General features: G+C 31.4%; 1 protein-coding gene across 13 annotated transcripts in view; it reads left to right on the top strand.

Annotated features, from left to right (window-relative positions):
- Positions 1-19488, top strand: part of heph (polypyrimidine tract-binding protein 1 heph) — a 316994-nt gene that overhangs the window by 263512 nt on the left and 33994 nt on the right. For all 13 annotated transcript variants that reach the window (XM_085196828.1, XM_085196823.1, XM_085196830.1 and 10 more), the window contains 3 exons: positions 4808-4909; positions 11533-11679; positions 17931-18077. In XM_085196828.1, the coding sequence (XP_085052954.1) occupies positions 4808-4909; positions 11533-11679; positions 17931-18077 (396 nt within the window). The remainder of the gene's footprint in view (positions 1-4807; positions 4910-11532; positions 11680-17930; positions 18078-19488) is intronic.

Genomic DNA, 19488 nt, shown 5'->3' with positions numbered 1-19488 from the left:
TGTAGATGCATTTATTTGTGACATTGTTTTCTAAAGTGTTCTAATCAGTAAACAGTGAACAAGTATTGATTTAATGCTAAAGATAGGATGCTAAAATTATCTACTCGTGTGTACCTAAAAATCCAATATTTGTAAATACTTATATTGATGATTTTTAGACACAATAATATTCTGAGTAGATGTTTGTTTCCACATTAATATTGCGTTGTGCATAAATAACAGAAAAATATGTCATTTGTAAAATTAAATAAATAAACGTCTCTAGTGATTCCAGTAGAATTTCAATTTACCGAGTCAATATTGTTGTGAATATAAATTTTGTCACGTAAAGATTCTCATAACCCTAAAAAATTCAAGTGGTGTTATATATTTGCTTAACTGACGCTTCACGTGTCGATATACTAAATCGCGGAGACGAGGGGCTTGAAATAACAAACGAAATCGCGGCAGTGTATCGGGCTCAGCATAACATTCGGAAGGCAAAAGGAAAATATGAAAAGGCGGAATATTGCCCGACAAAATTACGATCGCTTTAGATTCCACACGGCCCATTGCGGGGTGAATTGTTATCTTCATACATTGCTATAAAAATCTATTTGTTTCCTCCTCCAAGCTGATACGTTGCTACGCTACGTTTGTTATTATAAAATTGTTAAGTTGCAACTCAATTTATTTTGTAGGTACATACACACATTTGTTGATTAAAAACTGTTGACCCTTTTATTTGCTTGGAAATTTGTTTATGATTGTCAAAAGTATTTTATGATCTGCTTCCAACATTTAGAACGTAAAGAATTTATTTTATTGTTTATATTATCGTTAACCTATAGACTTAATCTATAAATAAAAATATATAACTTAAAAATTATGAAAATAATATATTGTGGACCTTTAAATATGACTGGACCTGTACGGTCAAGTAGTGTAATTTTCATGGACCCCTACTTAAAGTAGTATGCAAGTTGCAGTTGAGTAGCGGTTAACGTCTGACGTCTCTATTCATTACTAAAGTAACCAGCCTCCGCAACTTAGTTGTCGCAAACTGCTGCTTCTATTTTCCCTATAAAATAGACTTGTGACAGCGACTAATGTCTGTTTATATTGGTCTGGGGCTAAGAGGTTTGCTCCTTGTGATGAGAATTGTTAACTTTGACACTCTAAAGTGTATTCAATTTGTTGCAGATATTTCTTAAATATTTAATATCAGTTCTGACAACATGAAACTAGAACGGGAGAAATAATTTAATATTTAATCCACAACGCCACTTAAGGGTTAAACCCCATTACGGATTATTAATGCTTGGGCTCCGACCGCTACCGACTTATGGCAAAGAGTTTCCGTTAATCGATTCCAAGTATCGATTATGAACTTTGTGCGAAAATCATCCGATGCGAGTGAGTTCTTGACAAATGTCTGTTATAAGCGGTGAACAAATTGGTGCAATTAATTACTGATGGAGCTGGCAGCGCTGAGCCAACAAGCATTATCAAGATCGTTAATTTGAACATCTTACCCAGATACGCCGTGATGATATTAGACGCTCGAGACGAATGCACGTCGTGATGCCGAAGGCTCTCGTACCAGCTTAATGTTCCCACCCTTGATTGCATCTTCGTTTATCAAACTAGCAACACTTTGACATATCTTAAACATCTTATATTTACATAAATATAACGATAAAGGATAAATATCAAATTTCCTTCGTATCTACGAATACATAAATCGTAAGTGGTTTAAATCTAAAAAACTAAAGAAATATTAAGAAAACGTATAAAAAGCTCAACGTAAACTAACACAAAAAAATTGTTAAATAGCTAAAAGACCACACTGACAAAAACAAACACTTTTAAGTTACCCTTGATTCTTTTTGTGTTACTGTTGCAATTGTCAAAACATTGGTGTAAAAGACTATAGTTCAATTCTATCAACTAATTTGTACAAAACCACATTAAACTATAACATATAAAAAAAACCATATCATTTATGTTAGAGTAAAATATATAATTAAATTGTAACACTGAACATGCATCCCTATATTACAGGCTAACTGGGGTTCGTAAAATCTAAATATAAATTTGAGTGTGGAACATGACTCTTAATGAAAAATGTATTATCTCGCATAAAAAGATTTTACGCTCGTTTTAACGTTGGTTATTAAATGAAGTCATAATTTACTGTTGTTGAATAAAATCAAACTGGGAGGTTATGAAATAACAATAAAAAATATTAGATTTGCTTACTGCCTTTGAAACTCGAGGTTTTCATTATAATTAAGCTTGTACCACTCAGTCGTAAATGATGAAATGATTTTCAACTTTCATTATGAATCTTTAAAGCTGAGCATTGCGTTCAAGCAATGCACTCTTGTTTATTATTGTTAAATATTTGCAAGTACACACACACTAAGCGATATTTCTTGGTCTTCTTAGTGTTTGATGGGCGACAGTGAGCCTTTAGATTCCCTGTCACACACACCTACTTGTCAAGTTAAAAGTCCGAAATGCAAAATAATAAAACATTATTATTAGAGCTAAATCGATTATAATTAAATTGTTAGTGTCACATAAATGTTTCATGTGACAACGGTAGTTGGATATCGGTCTTGTTTATGGCCTTAATAAAAATATCGATACCGATATACTACGCTGATATTTCTTAGTGCGAATTGTTGCTTCAGGCTGTTTTATAAATATGAATCATTATTATTATCCGAGATAGCTACTATAGCAGATATATTGAAATTAGATTACTGTTTTCTAATATTTTATGTAGTATTCAACTGTGTACTCGTATATAACCAAACAAAAAGTACGTTTTACTTAAATATTGTTTATATAAAAAAAGAAAATGATACTTCTATTGGCTCAAGCAATCTGTGAAATAGGGGTTCCGTCTCTGAAATAACAATAAAATCTTGGTGACCCATCTTTGTGAATTTTGGCGAAACATTTTAATATCACTAATAGATTTTATACGTATCGAGTCTTAACAATGGTTTCAACATTCTTATATGACCGAAGTAAGTAAATAAAATTATATATATCAGAGTTTTCTATGAAATGAAATATATTAATATTCCATTTCTCTTTATTTGGATCAAATTATGTCATAACTGAACCATGGACTATTGAATTTGTACCGCTGTTACTATAATTATATGATACAATAAGAAAGTTTAAAGCGTATTAAGAAATTTATTTATATTTTATAAAAGAATTTCTATTCAAAGGGTTCTCCGAAAGGTCTGAGGTTCGTTTGGCTGATCTAAGTAAACCTCACCTTTCATGTATATTTTATTCCTGATAATATTCTGATACGAAGGACCCTTGTATCACATTCATTTAAATGACATATTGAAGAAACATACTAAAATGTTTTGATCGAAAAATACCTTGAACTTTGAATAGCAAAACCAAATACATTTTATATGAGAGCAATTTTTAAAAATTGATCTACAACTGGACTTATTATTGTGATATATTAGATATTTATTATACTGTTCTGTATATTTTTAATATTGCAAATAACAAAAGTAAATTACTTAAAATATTTTTAAGTTATAATAACAATTTCTTTTCAAACAAATTATTTATTTTTTAACTCGTATATCTTCAAATAATTTAATAAATTGTAATTCAGTGTAATTGAAGAGTTTGTAGATCATTTGGTTCGTACTCAAGAAGTAATTTTATATTATTCTCTATTAAGATGAAAAATTATCATGATAACGTAAATTCTGTCTTGTTTTCCAACTCGAGCCACCATTTAACAACAAAATTCTTATTCACCTTTTTTCTTTATTGTGAAAAATGTTATTTAATTTCGAGCAATTATTACACTCGCTCTACGAAATTACTCTAAGGAATAGGACCCTGAGTCAGTTTTTCTGAGAAAAAGGTTTCTTTTACAATGAATGTTTTATATCTTAAAATGAGATTCCCAATATAATTGTTATTTTTCGTCGTTTTATCAAGGCATTAATCTATTTTGTAAAAATATTACGATATAACACAGATACAAGTTATTTCGTTCGTCTGTTTCGTTTTGTGAAAAAAACATTACGAATGACGTGTGGGCGTTATTAAGTGTCTCGTGTGACGGATAACCGAGTGCCAGCAGGTGCGGGCGAGTGATATTCCGTAGCATACAGATTAGGTCGGCGAAACACTGTCGGTCGGAAGGTACAACGGACGTTAAATGTCTATTTTACTAGGTGTCTTTGCAGTCCTTTGGACCTTTTGCGAGTCGTTTCAAATATTTTAGCTGTTCATATTATCATGCATGGCATTTCTATGAGGATATGAATGAATAGTCTGAAAAAAAAAGTTAATCTTTCATCAAAGGTTATGCTTAATTAATTTTTGATACTTTGCAATTTACAATAGAAAAGTATCAAAAACAAACTTTCGCATTATAAAACAAAACAATAACATTTCTATTGTACCTTTAGTTAAACTTTGCTAGTTTTAGTAGGTCTAACTATTGTTATTCGTATGTTTAGTTCATTATGTAGGGTGATTTATAACTGTGCCCGCTCAGTTAAACTGCTACGCCTGTCATTTCCTTGTCTTAAATTGAGATTGATCCGATGACGGGGAGCTTCACGTATAGTCACGTGATGTTCAATTTATTCTCTTTTTTCCTTATATATCAACAAATGTTATGTGCATTTTATAAAATAATATTTTTTATACATATTTTCTTTTATTTTTTTATTATTGAAATAAAAATATTTATTGTGCCTTTCTCTTTTAAGCAAGTCATTTTTATTTTGATTTATAGTAACGTTAAGTTTCGTTGTTTCAGAGGGGCTCCGACGAGCTTCTTTCGCAGAGTGGCGTCACCGTCATGGCGCCCGCCGCTCCACACCATGCTGACAATAACAACCAGGACTCCGCCGCAAAAAAGGTAAAAACCAATATTTTTTCACTTTTACATGTAGAAATTGAACAGGACAATACTACATTCCTTTACTTTTTTCGCTTATACATTAAATTTTATTTCGCTCTCAGATAAAATATTGATATTGATATACTCTTTACAGTAGTAAGCTGAATTTCCTATTGATACTTTTATTAAATGTAACCCAATCACTTCTATATCTATAATACTTAAACAATATAACAGGGCCATTGCCATTTTACTTACTTTATTATTCATAAGATATATTTATGTATGTCTTATATGTATATATCGACATCTCAATAGTTATGCTATAAAAGTAACCTTCTTATAATAATTACAATGATGGCTTATTTATTGAAGCGAAAAAGGTACTCATAAAAGGACAGCAAGCCGTAAAGAGGTAGTAGGGTCATCCCTAGCGGCTTTCAGGGCAAAAATTTTATAAATCTCTTCTCGACTTGCCCCGATAATTTTCTTACATATTGAATAGAAATTGAATTGATAATTTTGATCGGATGAATTCTTCGAGCATAACGACCTTTGTTGATTTCCGCTGTTCTTTGTATATTTTATGATAATTTATATCCTTAGGTAAGATTATTTTAATTTATATTTGTAGGTAGAATATTTTTAGCCCTTTTCCAAATATAACGTGTGGTATCGTAATAAAAAGTAAACAATGTTGTTTCAGGTTTCCCATTGCATAGTTTTTTTGAGTGTATTTACATAAACTGGACGCACGCTGCTCGTAAATGCACACTTTGTTTGGTACTGAATAAACAAGACACTTTTTTCGGACTAGTTTGATCGCCAAATGGATTGTGTAATCTATTACAGTGCTATAAATAACTTTTGTGTATCAAATCGGTATAAGATTAAGATTTAATATTATACCTAATAATTTTAGTAATATTATTATAACAATTTGACAAAAGTAATAATAATTACCAGTAAAATTAGAAAGTTAATCTACAAATTTTATTTATTTATTTTATAAACGAGATAAAAAACTGCAGGATAATAAAACTTGATCGACGGTAGGTAAATGACTGAAGCATATAAGAAAATGGCGATTATGTCATGATTTATTTATTTTTATAGATAACTGACTAACAATACTGACTTTTAATATGATTTTTCAATTTCGGTAATAAATTAAGCAGTAGGAACTTAACTACGGATTCTTATGGACTAGTATAAAAAAGGTAATTTGTCTTTATTGTTAACACGACGTGACGTGTGAAACAAGGAATATATTATGAATGTCATATATTCTCGTTTTAACCTATTTCAACATATATATGCTTAAAAACTTTATAAAATATTAAAGGAGTTATAAAAAATTGGATAAAAAGCTAAACAATGTTAGTAAATAAGATCAGAATGAAACATTAAAGTATTTCAAACGGCAAAAAGGCCGAAAGTAAAAAAAGAATATCCTCCTAAATTAATAATTTATATAAGCTAAGAAGTCTTGAGAGATGACAAAGAAACATTACTAATGTATAAGAATTTTCGCTTAAGGCAATGTTTGTATTGGAGACATGAGGGTGGGTAAAAAGATATATATATCTTTTTTTGTTCTCTAAACTAGTATACTTTTAGATACATGTTATTTTTATACATAGAATATTATTATAGAAATAATAAAGTCAAACGTATGAATTAAATATTGTTTCGTAATCACATTCTATAAAAAAATTAGAATAGCATCAATAATAATAATTATTGCGGCGTAACTACCTCAATTGATTGTGGCTTACTTATTGTGGATACTTGTAAGTATATAAATTATTATTATTATTTATTCAATTGCCAATGGAGTTTATAGAATGAATATTTAAAAACACACGCAAATCCTTAACACTTGAAAAAAGAAATGTTAGCATAATTAGTTCTCTTTGGTCAACCAGCAATAAAATTCACGACATAAATATTTAACGTAAACCAATTGCATTAAATCACAATTTTCTCTCCCATAAATAACTCGCTCCTTAGAACAAAAAAGGTAACTTTGGTCGACCATTTACTCTCGCACTTGCCGTAGTACTCTAAAAAACCTCGCCGCAGTAATCTTAATTACATTGTGATCTCGTTACGTGCAGCCCTAATTCATAATTAAATAGGGGTGTGGCCCTACTCCAGTTATTTGTTGGCTATTTTTATAAATTGCGATTGCGTTCGCTCTTTTTAGTGTAAAAATTTAGAAAGTGCTCCCCGCCACCCCTTTTCTTTGTCGCCGTGAATATTCATTTGCAATCCATCAGCGGAAGGGTGAGTTTTTTCATGAGTTATTATTTATTTTTCTCTTTGTCACGTGGAGCAAAGAATAAGTCTAAGATACACTTTTGAATATACTTTATTAGTTTTTTTTGTTTTCCGCCACTTGAATAACACGTGTTAAGGAAGTAACAGCAACTTGGAGCAGATAGTTGGAGTATGTTTACAACTTGGCTAATCGTTATCCCAGTCCGGGTCATTAATGTCCAAATAAAGTAATTAATTACGTTACCGTTTTTTTTTCCCTATTTTCTTTACGTTACTCTGTAAAAACGTAAGAAACCTTGCAAAGTGAAGATCAATCAAATCAGAGAATGCTGCTGAACGACTACTTAAGCATTTACGGGCTTGTCTAACGAAATTACGACTTCGGTCCTCTAACTTTAGTGTTTCGCTTATTTATGGTTAAATAAAACACACACCTTTATCTACTATGTTATTTAATGTATTGGGTCCCGAGATATCTTTATTGGTTCAAAAGTTGACAGTGTAATAAAAGTAAAACAAATATAATTATTTTCTTGTTAAATACTGTATTTTTTATGTTTTTTTACTTTTTTACAAAATTTATTTTTTTCGACATTTTTTTTTGTTTTTTACAAATTTTCCTAAGTCTGGGTAGGTAATACAAAGCATAATCATTATCATTTAAATAAATGGAACAGCCAAACATGCTAACTAATATTATATTACATTTTAGATTGAAAATAAAATAAATTTAAAAACATTTTAATTTTGTCGGATAATACGGTAATTTATACTAATGAGACGGTTTCATCAATTACTCATCCTTTTTACGTTACCAAGATAGCTGAAACGGGTGTTGTGCAATTATTTTATTTTACTTAACATATCTTTTGTAGCGTTTAAATATTGACTAATTTTTTAATATATGATTTTCATTAATATTATAACATTAATTACTACAATAATACTGTCAAAATTAATGCACTCACTGGTAGACTGATTTATAAAATTGTTTCTCAATTAACACTTAAAATCAATATAAAGTACATTAAGTTCAAAGACAATTATTTTTGACAATTATTTACATTATTTTTTACTATTTTGATTTCTTCTACAAGTATATAAAAAAGTTAAGGTTAATAAGGGTTAATACTGCTAGTATTTGAACCCTTTCAAAATTGTCCAACATTTATATGTTTCTAAAAAAAACCTAAAAAATGTCGATTTTTTATGGAAACAAATGACATACGAGTATATCATAAACGTTTAATTATTTAGCTTTCATAATCTACATAAAATTATATATATAAAAATTACAAATACACTTACAATATTGTCACAGCCACACATTAGTTACGTCAAATCCCCGAAGAAATATTCTCCGCTTACTAATTAATATGGTATATAAAGAGTCTTTTGAATTTCTTTTGGCATTATGTGTTCATATAAAAGATTATTAATTACCAGGAAATGTCGTTACTGGGGTTGTGTGGAAATCTTATTAATTATTCCTTCACATATTACGCTACTTCGTACAATAACAGTATACGGCTAAAGCGATGGAAATGAAATGTCATTCAGTTTGTTACGCTTAACTAAATGTTTGTCTGACGTTTTAGTGGCACGTACAAAATACTTACTTCTAGGTACCTAGGTATCCTAGAGTCAAGACACTCTGTTCTCCACTTTCACGTTTATGTGTTGAGAGTCAGAACTCAACGCTGCACTCTTCCTTTGGTACCAGAGTGAAGAAATGAAAATATTAATGAATAATAATGAATTCCCGAGTGGGAATCACAGCACCCTAGCCCCTTTCATTCTGTTTCATACGAAATTAGTTTTAATTCCAAATATTATAGAGTCTAATAAGCTTATGTAAAAATATATGTATAACATAAAATACTTGTATTTATATTTATTGAAACTCAATCATGCTTATCCAAAATATATTAAGCAAACAAATAAAACGTAATATTTTGAAGTCAGCAGCTTACCACGTTTATGAAAATAATGTCTCAAGGGAATAGGAAGGGTTTACTGATGTGTATTATATTTAAAAAGAACATTTTGCGAATTAAAGTAATACAAACAATATAATATGAAACAATTTAATAAGGTCTTCAAGCCGCAGTTTAACAGTGGCAAATTATTGACGGTAGAATGAATTATTTCTTTACTTAAAGTGGAGAACGGAGTGTCTCGACACTCGTTTTACCTAATTTTCTATGTAAGATAATGTGTTAAGTTAATAAAATCATTTAACTATAATAACATCTGCGGCCAATTAAAAGTTTTGCCTAAGTCGGCTGAGTTCATCCTATAAGTCAGTTAATAAACTCAGTTATTATACTTCTACTATGTATTGAAATTTAAATAATGCTAATAAGTATAAAATGTGAAACATTAATAGGGTTTTGTAGTTTCTATGTTACATTGCTATTTAAAAACTAAAAATATTTAAAAACTACTATCATGGCTATATATAAAACATAAAACTGCACGTTAAAGGTAATTTTGTAACAAGACTTACTAAATTCAAATATCTGAGACCTGAGACCTTAGGGGATATTTTAATATATAAAACTACCGTATTTAACCTTCGGGTACACCGCAAGCAGCTTATCCTTAAGCTCCCCAACTGGGTCGTACCTACAGCTCTGTTTGTCAACAGTTTTAATATGCTGCTCACAAGTATATTTCAAGAAACATGTAAATAAATTTTAAAATGGTTATAAAGTACTGCTGAGTTTTTGCACTATCATATTTAATTTTATACAAAATTTTAATTTTACTATTTAGTGATTGTTAATAACAGATATACCTACTTACATTTTTATAACCAATACAAATGTATCCATTTGGAAAATAGTCGGAATCCCCTAAAATCTCACGTGAAAAATCCATATATATATTGAGTTTTTTCTACGGAAATCCAAGCTAACATTTAATATTTATAGATAAAATGTGACACCGAGCATATGATTTAAAGTGTATAACGTGAAAATCGTTATTCGTAGATTTTCTGACCCAACGAACGTAATGTCCTTCTTCACGTTTACGTACCGGTTGTTTTCTTTCTTGAAAACACAAAATATAGAGATATACGCTACGTACGGTACGGTGAAGGCGGGAGGACGTGCTCCGCGAAATATTCCACCCTTTGCAGCTCAGTATGACAGTATATTTATATTTTTTCTTTATTTGTTTACTTACGCAGATTTAGTTCTTTTGAAGTCAATTGTACAGATTCGCATTGTTAGAATACAAGATGATGATTTGTTTACACTTTCTTTAGTTAGCGGCTTATTAATGTTACGTAAAAGTTCTGAAATGTTTGTTTTAAATTCTCGGTAAGTATTTACAGGCTTAACTAAAAATAGAATATACATGAATAGAATATCATAATAAAATATTTTTAAAAGGTGACAATTTTTTATAGAACAATAAAAAGTACTAATATAAAGTAGAAAAAATGCTGATTCCTGTCATTATAATTTTAAGATAAAGCAATAAATAGAATGAGCGATCAATGCAAATTAGTACAAAAACATACAGTTTGATCGATTACTTAATTAATAATATAGCAAGTCGTCCTCATTTGTCAGTTTGTCATTCCATCGTAATAAATTTTAACTGGTCGTGTCGTTTGTTTTCGTCTAAACTTTTTAATGTATTTTTAGTAAATATAATGAAAGGAAATTAATAGCTCATGGATAGCATAATATATCTTATTTCACCTTAAACATCGCTACCTTTACTCGTAGCAGCATTAACGTTACCTTCCTCGCTAAGTACATTTCCATTACTCAATTGTGAAAAGTCACCGTGCAGGGAACTCTTTTCACCTCAATAGAAACTGAAGTGTCATACAAAGCTACAATATATTGGAGGCCTCAGTTCGGGCCCGCCGCCGTAATCAAAAGGCCCTCGGGGGAACAATGGCGCCCACATCGGGTCGGCCCGATAAGCCTCGACAATTATACTACATCGACTTTTCAATTATACAACCGACTCTTCCTACTAATAATACTAGCTTTGTTTATGTATATTAGAGTGGTCATTTTGTGCGCCGTTTAAACACGTGCTCGTGATGGGGCGCTGAATTTCACAATTTTGGTTGTACGAATGTGTTTTATACTTTGGGTTAATTTTGTGTAATGTTTTAATTATCTTTATGTTTATTGTAATGCCCAATTTTAGGCAGCAATATAAAAATTGAGATTTTTTTGTAATATCAAATAGTTATTTTTAAACAAAAGACCTCTACGATAGTCTAAATACTGTAAAATTTACAGCATAAAGCGTTCTATTGTAGTGGCTTTTCACTTGGCGCTTTTCCTGTTGAAACTAGAAGTTACAATTTTTTATTCTTTTTCCAGGTTAAACTGGAACAAAATGTCGGCAAGCCGTCAAGGGTTATCCACATACGGAACATACCAAACGAGACGACGGAAGCTGAGATCATACAGTTGGGCCTGCCCTTCGGGCGGGTCACCAACGTGCTCGTTCTCAAAGGGAAAAATCAGGTAAGGACGCAAAATTATACACGGCTCTTGTAACGCTGTGGGCCATATTGGTTTTGTAATGTAAATGTTCATAGTAAAACAGTTACATATGACGTTTTCTTTGTTATTTGCTTTGTTTAACATACATCGTTTCTGCTTTTATGCTGTATTTTAGTTCACATATTATTTATACTACATAAATAAATATGTTAAACATCAATGAATGCCCCCGGAATTTGATGAAAAATGGAGCACGGAAGCGTCTTAATGGGAACGGAGTATCTTAACTATAGGTTCCCAAGTTCCCTCTGCCTACCATGTGTGGAATATAGCGTGAAGCTATAAAAAACATGAATATCTATACATACTTATAAATGGTAATATAATTTAGGTGTATGCTGTAAGCTGTATCATAAGCAAAAGTAATATAGCGACAAATTTTTCACCTTAGTCACTTCAATATTATTAGCCATCCAAACAAACTGCAATTCATAGTTTCAAACTAACATTGGATAAAGTGCATATATAGTTCTTATTTCTTCCGGCCATAGTCTGGAGCTGGATTATCTGGTGCATAAATATGAACAAATCGCTTAACTTCGACTGTGTGTATACTTTATGGCCCAAGAAAGTTTTGACGACCACTTTGAACGAGTCGAGTAGTTGTTAGCTGCTCTTGCCAGTAGATCGTTTAATTTGTTAAAGTAATGTACACTTATTTTGATAACAGATGTTTAACTATAAGGATATTTCGTTGTAATAATAATATATCTAGATATAATTATATGCAAACATTATAATTTAAATAAAACTTGACTAAGGAAAATAAATACAATACAAACAGAAATTAGAACGGACATGAAAAAAATAATAGAGACTTCAATATACTAAGTCGGCCATGTACTCGTAACACTACTAGACAATAGTGGAAGCTCCACCGGAAGCACAACAAGTGGGTGGCGCGGCGTCCGCAAATAGGCCGCTAACCATTGTGGTGCCTATTTGTTTTCCGTTTTATATTACCTATGGATCTGCTGGAAGCAGGTCACGCGTGTGGCCTGGCCGTATCGCTTCGTTATAGTTAATTTGTATTTTTGAATGTCCGCCTCCGTAATTCAGTACAAAGGTAATCCTGGAGTACCCTTACTTTGATGCTTATGATGGATATCAGAGAAATAGACAAAAAAAAATATTTATTTTCAGCGTAATAATTTTAGAAAATGTTAACAAGAAAAATTCGGTTTCAGGATTATTATTTTTTAAATCACCCTTGACACCAGAGCGAAGAAATGAAAATATAAATTTCATTAAAAATTTCATTTCCTCGAATAAGAATCGCATCCATAACCCGTCACGCTTACAGTCAAACATGCACCCCTGCCATCCTGATTTCAGGATAATTTCACTATTTTTAATATACAAAAAGAATAGTAATAACAGTTTATCTGATCATTAAAGTATCAAAAGTTAGAGTCAAGGCGCTTATAAAAAGATAGGTGCCAGTGCTAATCCCAGCTCGCTTTTGAAATCGCTACGTAAGCGTTAAACTAACCGATGAAACTTTCACAAAATTAAGCTCAGGATTAGCAGACATTAGTAAACTTAACACCATGTAAGCCTCAAATCTTTCAATCGACTTTCAAATATGAACATTTTCTCGTGAAACTATTACTAAGTGACTGTCATGTTTTCACTATATGAATATCTATGTGATAAATGCATGCATTTTTATTATTTGTTCGTCTAATGTATATATTTTATTTTATACTGATATAATCGCTCACTAATTTTTAAAGAAAATAACTCAGTTTTACTTATTTTTCACTTTCATAAACCACTAAAAATATTTTCGAAATATCGTTAAGTTGACAACACCATAATAAATTAAAGTAAGACATTGACTACTTATAAAACACATTATAGGGAAATTTATAATATACATTCCTTTAAGTACTAATTTTCCGTATGGGGACAGGAAACTCCGCTCGCGGCAAATATTTGTAGAGGCCTTCGAAGCAAGTGTTTGTTATATGTGACCAAGTCTACTGTAGACCTCCATATAATTTAGAAGTAGATAATATAAACATACTTTTTTTGTTTCATGCTATATCTCGTATATTGCAGGGTAGTGAGAGTGTTAAGACACTACGTTCCACATTGTGATGGATCCATGCCGCGCATTTTGTTTTTCGTACCAGAGGGAAGAGTTGAAAATAATAATAAAAAATAATTCTTTCCCCCGAGTTGTAATCAAACCAACAGTTGTCGCGTTACAGTCGTAGCCTCTATATATTATACGCTTTTTTTGTAAAAACAAGTACGTAATCTCATAGAGATTTTTCTTAAATACACAGAGGAAAAAAATGCAAATCAAATTTATAATTACATTTTGTAATAATATACAATTTGTTTATTATATTTCATTTTACCACAATTTCCATTATAAAATGTAAAAGCTATATGCTCTTTTTTATTTAATGTCTATACATTTTAATTATCACTTTTAGCCCCAAAAATATGCGAAAAGGGGAAAAATTATAATAAATTAAGCTGAATGCGAAATTCCATCAAAATTCTACTTAGCGGAATTCAAGGGGTGGCGACGATGAAAATAAATTTCAATTTGGGTTACGAATATGATGGCACGCCACGTTAGTTGAATAATTGTTTTTATTTCCTTGTTTTCGCAATATATTTTTATAGAAACAATTATGTCTTGAGAAGAATATTATTGTACTTTAATACACAAAGTTCCAACGTAAAATATTTTTATGATAAGTACCTATACAAACAAATATTTGGGCACATATATTATATGAAACATGTTATAGTATCTTTTTGTGATTTTATTTCTCGTCAGTATTTATGTAGGACTTAGCTATATGGTCTCAGTTTCCTCGTAGTAAAATGCTCTTTTTTAAATTTTGATTTACTAAAATTTAAAAACTAAAGAAAAATTGTAAAGTTTTGATCGTGCAGAAGTTAATCCAATAATGGACTCCACAAATGGAGGATAAAGCACATCTATTTTAAAGCCGTCTATTCCATTGCTTTTAACTCTAAAAGCTTACAAGTAATATATTTGTATTTATTATTCTATTCTACACCTGCATGTCCTAAGCAGAGTTAGTAATTTCAAGACCTAAGATATTTCACGAAAGAAGCTTGAGATGACATCCAGTCGTTTTATTGTCACATTTCACGCCGCAAGGGTCTCAAAAGTACGCGCGACTCAGAATTTACGAGTTGCTGCTGACAAATTAAAAATGAGTTAGTTTACAACCCGGAAATAAAATAATAAAAAAGAAATCTTATTACGTGCAAGCAGTGGGACAGACGTTGCGACAATGTTATCCCATCTAATAAATAGCGTGTATGACATCCGCCCCGTATATATCGCGGCGTGAACAAAAACAATCTTTCTTCCAGCACGAGAAACAAGTCGAATCCCTTTTTTATGAACGGTCACAATGTTATTTTTTTTGTGTTATGATTTTTTCTTTATCTTTTCATTTAAGTCTTCACGGTGCAAACACAATGAAATTTAAATATGCTTTTACCTTGCATTTCATATCTTTCTTGTAGCTGCGACATTTCTAATATTCTTTCGCGCATCGCTGGAAGCAATTTAAAGCTACAGTTTAATTTTAATTCACGTGAGTGCTAATCTCATATTAAATTATATTTGGTATATTAATCAATAATAAAGCACTCCAGAGCTCAACAAGCTTTCGATCCTTTGATGGCCTCGTGGAGAATGATGAAAAGTATCGCAGTTGATGGTAACCGTAGCTCCGAGAGTCCAGTTACAAAGGCGGCATCTGTTGAGAGGTGGGCAAACATTGATGTGAGTGGGTGCGGACAATCGCTTCCACTCTCGGTGATTAAAACGAAGAGCCGTTGACACTATTTTACGATCGAGCCTCGCGTGGCAGCTATGCTTCCATTAATTTGTCGCCCTCACTCCCCTTAACATTTCATCTGATTTATGAATCAATTCAATTCATAATATCAGGACCAATTTTATGAAATACAATACTAGTTTATTTATAACTTTATCAAGAGAATGTTCCTTTTATGACTCTGAAATGTGAACTTACTGAGTCTCATTTGTTAGTATTCATCCAGAAGTAAGGCAAGTTTATTAATAACATCACAATTTCATGCTGGTGTGTAGCTATATCTTTAAAATTTCATTTTTGTTGGATATTAATTAATATAAAATATTTATCTTTCATCAATATTTTCAATATTTTTATCGGATAGTTTTAATTTGATGTAGTCCACGCCATATTATGTACACATTCCAAATTAAATTTTTACAAAATAATGATGTATATGGTATATTTTCGTTGGTATCTTATTCTAGTTAAGATATTTGAATTCTAAATTGCAAAGTAATTTATTTCATTCTAGTTAAGTTCACTTTTTACCAGCACATATTTGTTTTTAATTAGCAACAGACAATTTCTATTTCATTTGCGGCTTACACGGGCTTACGCCGGTGTATTTTGCACGATGGTCGGCCATGTTCAAATGCCAAAAGCAGAAATCTGCGGTTGTGAATGGTGCGCACATGAAATAGGGAGCGGGTATGCTAAATATCCACTCTGAAATGATCGTCAAAATCATAACGCATTTAGAAAACGATGCACTATACGCTACACGCTATACGCTATGTGGGGATCAGTACTGTTGTTTGGTCACCGGGTTTATGCGTGGCAAGTTCGTCAAAGCCGATTAATTGCACGCCGTAGTGCTACAGGCACAAGCGTGTTGGTAACACGGTATGATAACACTTTTGAGGGATTTACCTATTCATTTCATAACTTGAGTAGAGTATTACTATTAGTGAATATTGACATGTTAAACTGTTATTTGTTCCTAATTGTGGTATAATAAAATCGCATATATCATTTTGTCTAAATCTACTCCTCCTTTTAGTCTACTTAATATATGATTAATCTTGCTTTAATAAAAAAAATCAGCTTCACGCTGTATCCCGCACACAACAGGGTAGGCACTCCGTTCCCGATAGGACTTTCCTTACTTTCCGCCTGTTTCTAGAGCCCTTGCGTGTTGAATTTCAGAACTGAACGACCCGCTTTGCCTCATTACTAAGCGAAGAAATAAAAATTTTAAATATTTATTTTCTGCGAGTGTGAATCGAATCCACAACCTCTGGCGCTTACAGTCGCAAGTTTGTGCCCCTGCACAATTTTAACCCCTGTAATTATTTTATACTCGTACAAAAATGCTTTCTAGAAGAGATCTCTTACACAAATTAGTTATAGTAATATACACATTTTTCTATCATTACATATTTTAAAAAATAATATTAATATTTACGTAATAATATGAAAAAATAATATTTTAATCATATATTTTTAATCTCAAAACGATTGGTTTTAATATAAGCGTAATCTAACCAAGTAAATTAGATGACAACCTTCGTCGCGTCGAGTAAAATATGAGTGCCAGACCTCTCACTCGACGTCGTCTCACATTCTCATATATTTCGCCCTCCACTCCCGGCATTCGATTATATTAGGTGATAGTTGTCGTACACTACCGGTAGATACTCAATTTATGTTCCTTCTTTGTATTCAGTGTAGTTATCGGTTATTTATAACTCGCAAGTTTGCTGTCTAGTGGAAAAAAGTATTTTGTTTAAGTTATACTTAAGTCGTGAATATTATGTTTCTTTGGATTTATGTTTCAATGTATTTATTTATAAGTTGTTTTTATTTCTTTGCTCTGGTAATAAAACACTTAACGCCCAATGTCTAGAAAATTGGGCTGAAAGTGGGGAACGGAATGTCTTAACCCTAGGATCCGTTCGTTTACCCTACTATGCGGGGACAACGCATGGATTTTCGTTTAGCAGTATCAATTATTATTAACGTATTGGTTGCTAACGGCTTTAAATTTCTTTAGAACGATGGGTCTCGAAACTAAATCCGAAAAAATTCTATATAGACGACTAAAATTAGGACGAGACTAATTATAGAAATAAGTAAAGATGATAGATATAGTAATTGTTTGAACTGTAATAACTACTAAATTTTTTTACTATATTATTGTTATTAATTAATAATACTTTGCCTCATTACCAGAGCGAGAAGAGAAATGCAAATATTAAAGACGACCTCAATACTAACGGACGGCTTTAAGTTTTTAATTGATGACATGAAATTTCTTAAAAGCTATTACGTAAATTATATAAATAAAATATTTGTATTTGTAAAAACGATTTTTCTTTTTGTTCCAAGGCTTTCCTCGAGATGGCAGAAGAGATATCAGCGGTGGCGATGGTGGCGTACTTCGGTGGTTGTGTGGCGCAGCTGCGCGGACGCGCCGTCTACGTTCAGTTTTCCAACCACAAAGAACTAAAAACTGATCAAACACACAGTAACGCGGTAAGATATATTATGTCATTATTGCATTTTACTTTTATATTTTTTTCATATAAAAAGTGCTCCCAGTGATAATATTTTACTTAACTTTTGATATTTTCTTAACTTTCGTATGAAATATAGTTATTGACTTAAACTAATTATAATTAATGTACTTATTATTCAATATCAATTATTATTACTTAAAATCAATTTATATTGATTAAAAAAACATACATAGGTATTAGGTATTTGCAAGTTTATTATAACAACAACATTGCTGAAAACGTGTTAGCACACGGCAGACACACCGCGGCTTATTCAAATTGTATTGAGTCTAAACATTAAATCATTTAATTAGTGAAAGTCTAACCAGTTATTCATAATAACGTAGTTCAATTAGCTTTGTTACAATTATAAACGTATTATATAGCGGTATGCGATAAACATTACAGCCGTCGTTGCCGATGGGGAAATTTAACCCCTGCGGCCAGTAGTAAAACTATTAATATAATCTTTGTAAGGGGCATCAAGAGCCCACAATTTAGATAACGGTATTCAATAAACCCGCACACAACGCTACGTTGTTCCGGTGTGATTGAGTTACTAAACTATATCTCTTGTCTGTCGATATCTGAATGGAGATTATTTTAATATAAACTTCCATATAATAAAACTGTTTAAGTGTGAAAAAGGAAGCGAACGTAGCATAAAATTACTTGAATTTTTTATCCTTTATCACAGCTAAAGCGCATAGTGAAGATAAAATATCAACATCAAAGAAGCCCTACAATTTTAGTTGAATGAGCTAATTTATATTTTTTCATTTTAAACCCCTTTTCTAAGCCTTGACCTGGCGTAGATTGTATAAAATTACCGTCTCCTTTCAACGTCTCCCAGCACTAAAAATTACGCTTAAACCTTTTAGCATCTTTCGTCGCTTTCATACGCGGAATTTGTTCGACTTTTAAAGTTTTACTCCACAATGGTTAATAATCTAAACAGCTTATGGGATAGCAGTAGATTTTCAGTTTATTTATTAGTTACACAAAAAAATATAAAAATTTTTTACAAACATCAAGCACGATCTCAACTTTACGCACATTCTAAAGACATTTTATGCTTGATAGTGCTAAATATTGCCTCAAATGAGAATCTAACCCCACAGCGTTTACATTCAAACTTAGTATGTAAAGAAAGCAACGTAGGTGACAAACGGATAGAAATAACAATAGACATTATAAATAAATTAATTAATTACTTTATTTAGGAAAGGAAATTGTTGTCCAAGAAAATTACGGTTAGTGGACATCATTGGTAACACAACACCCAGCAGATGAATCAATTATGAAGCTCTCAAATGATCAATTAAAATTCATTTATCCACGAGTCCTGTCTTCAATACTCTTCAATCATTTGCTGTCTCATAGCCATA

The sequence above is a fragment of the Heliconius melpomene genome, chromosome 13 (genome assembly GCF_056956725.1).
Source record: "Heliconius melpomene rosina isolate 202511_hmr_F chromosome 13, ASM5695672v1, whole genome shotgun sequence".
NCBI classification, from domain to species: domain Eukaryota; kingdom Metazoa; phylum Arthropoda; class Insecta; order Lepidoptera; family Nymphalidae; genus Heliconius; species Heliconius melpomene.
The sequence above is the reverse complement of the archived record's forward strand: the minus strand, read 5'-3'. Positions and strand labels throughout refer to the sequence as shown.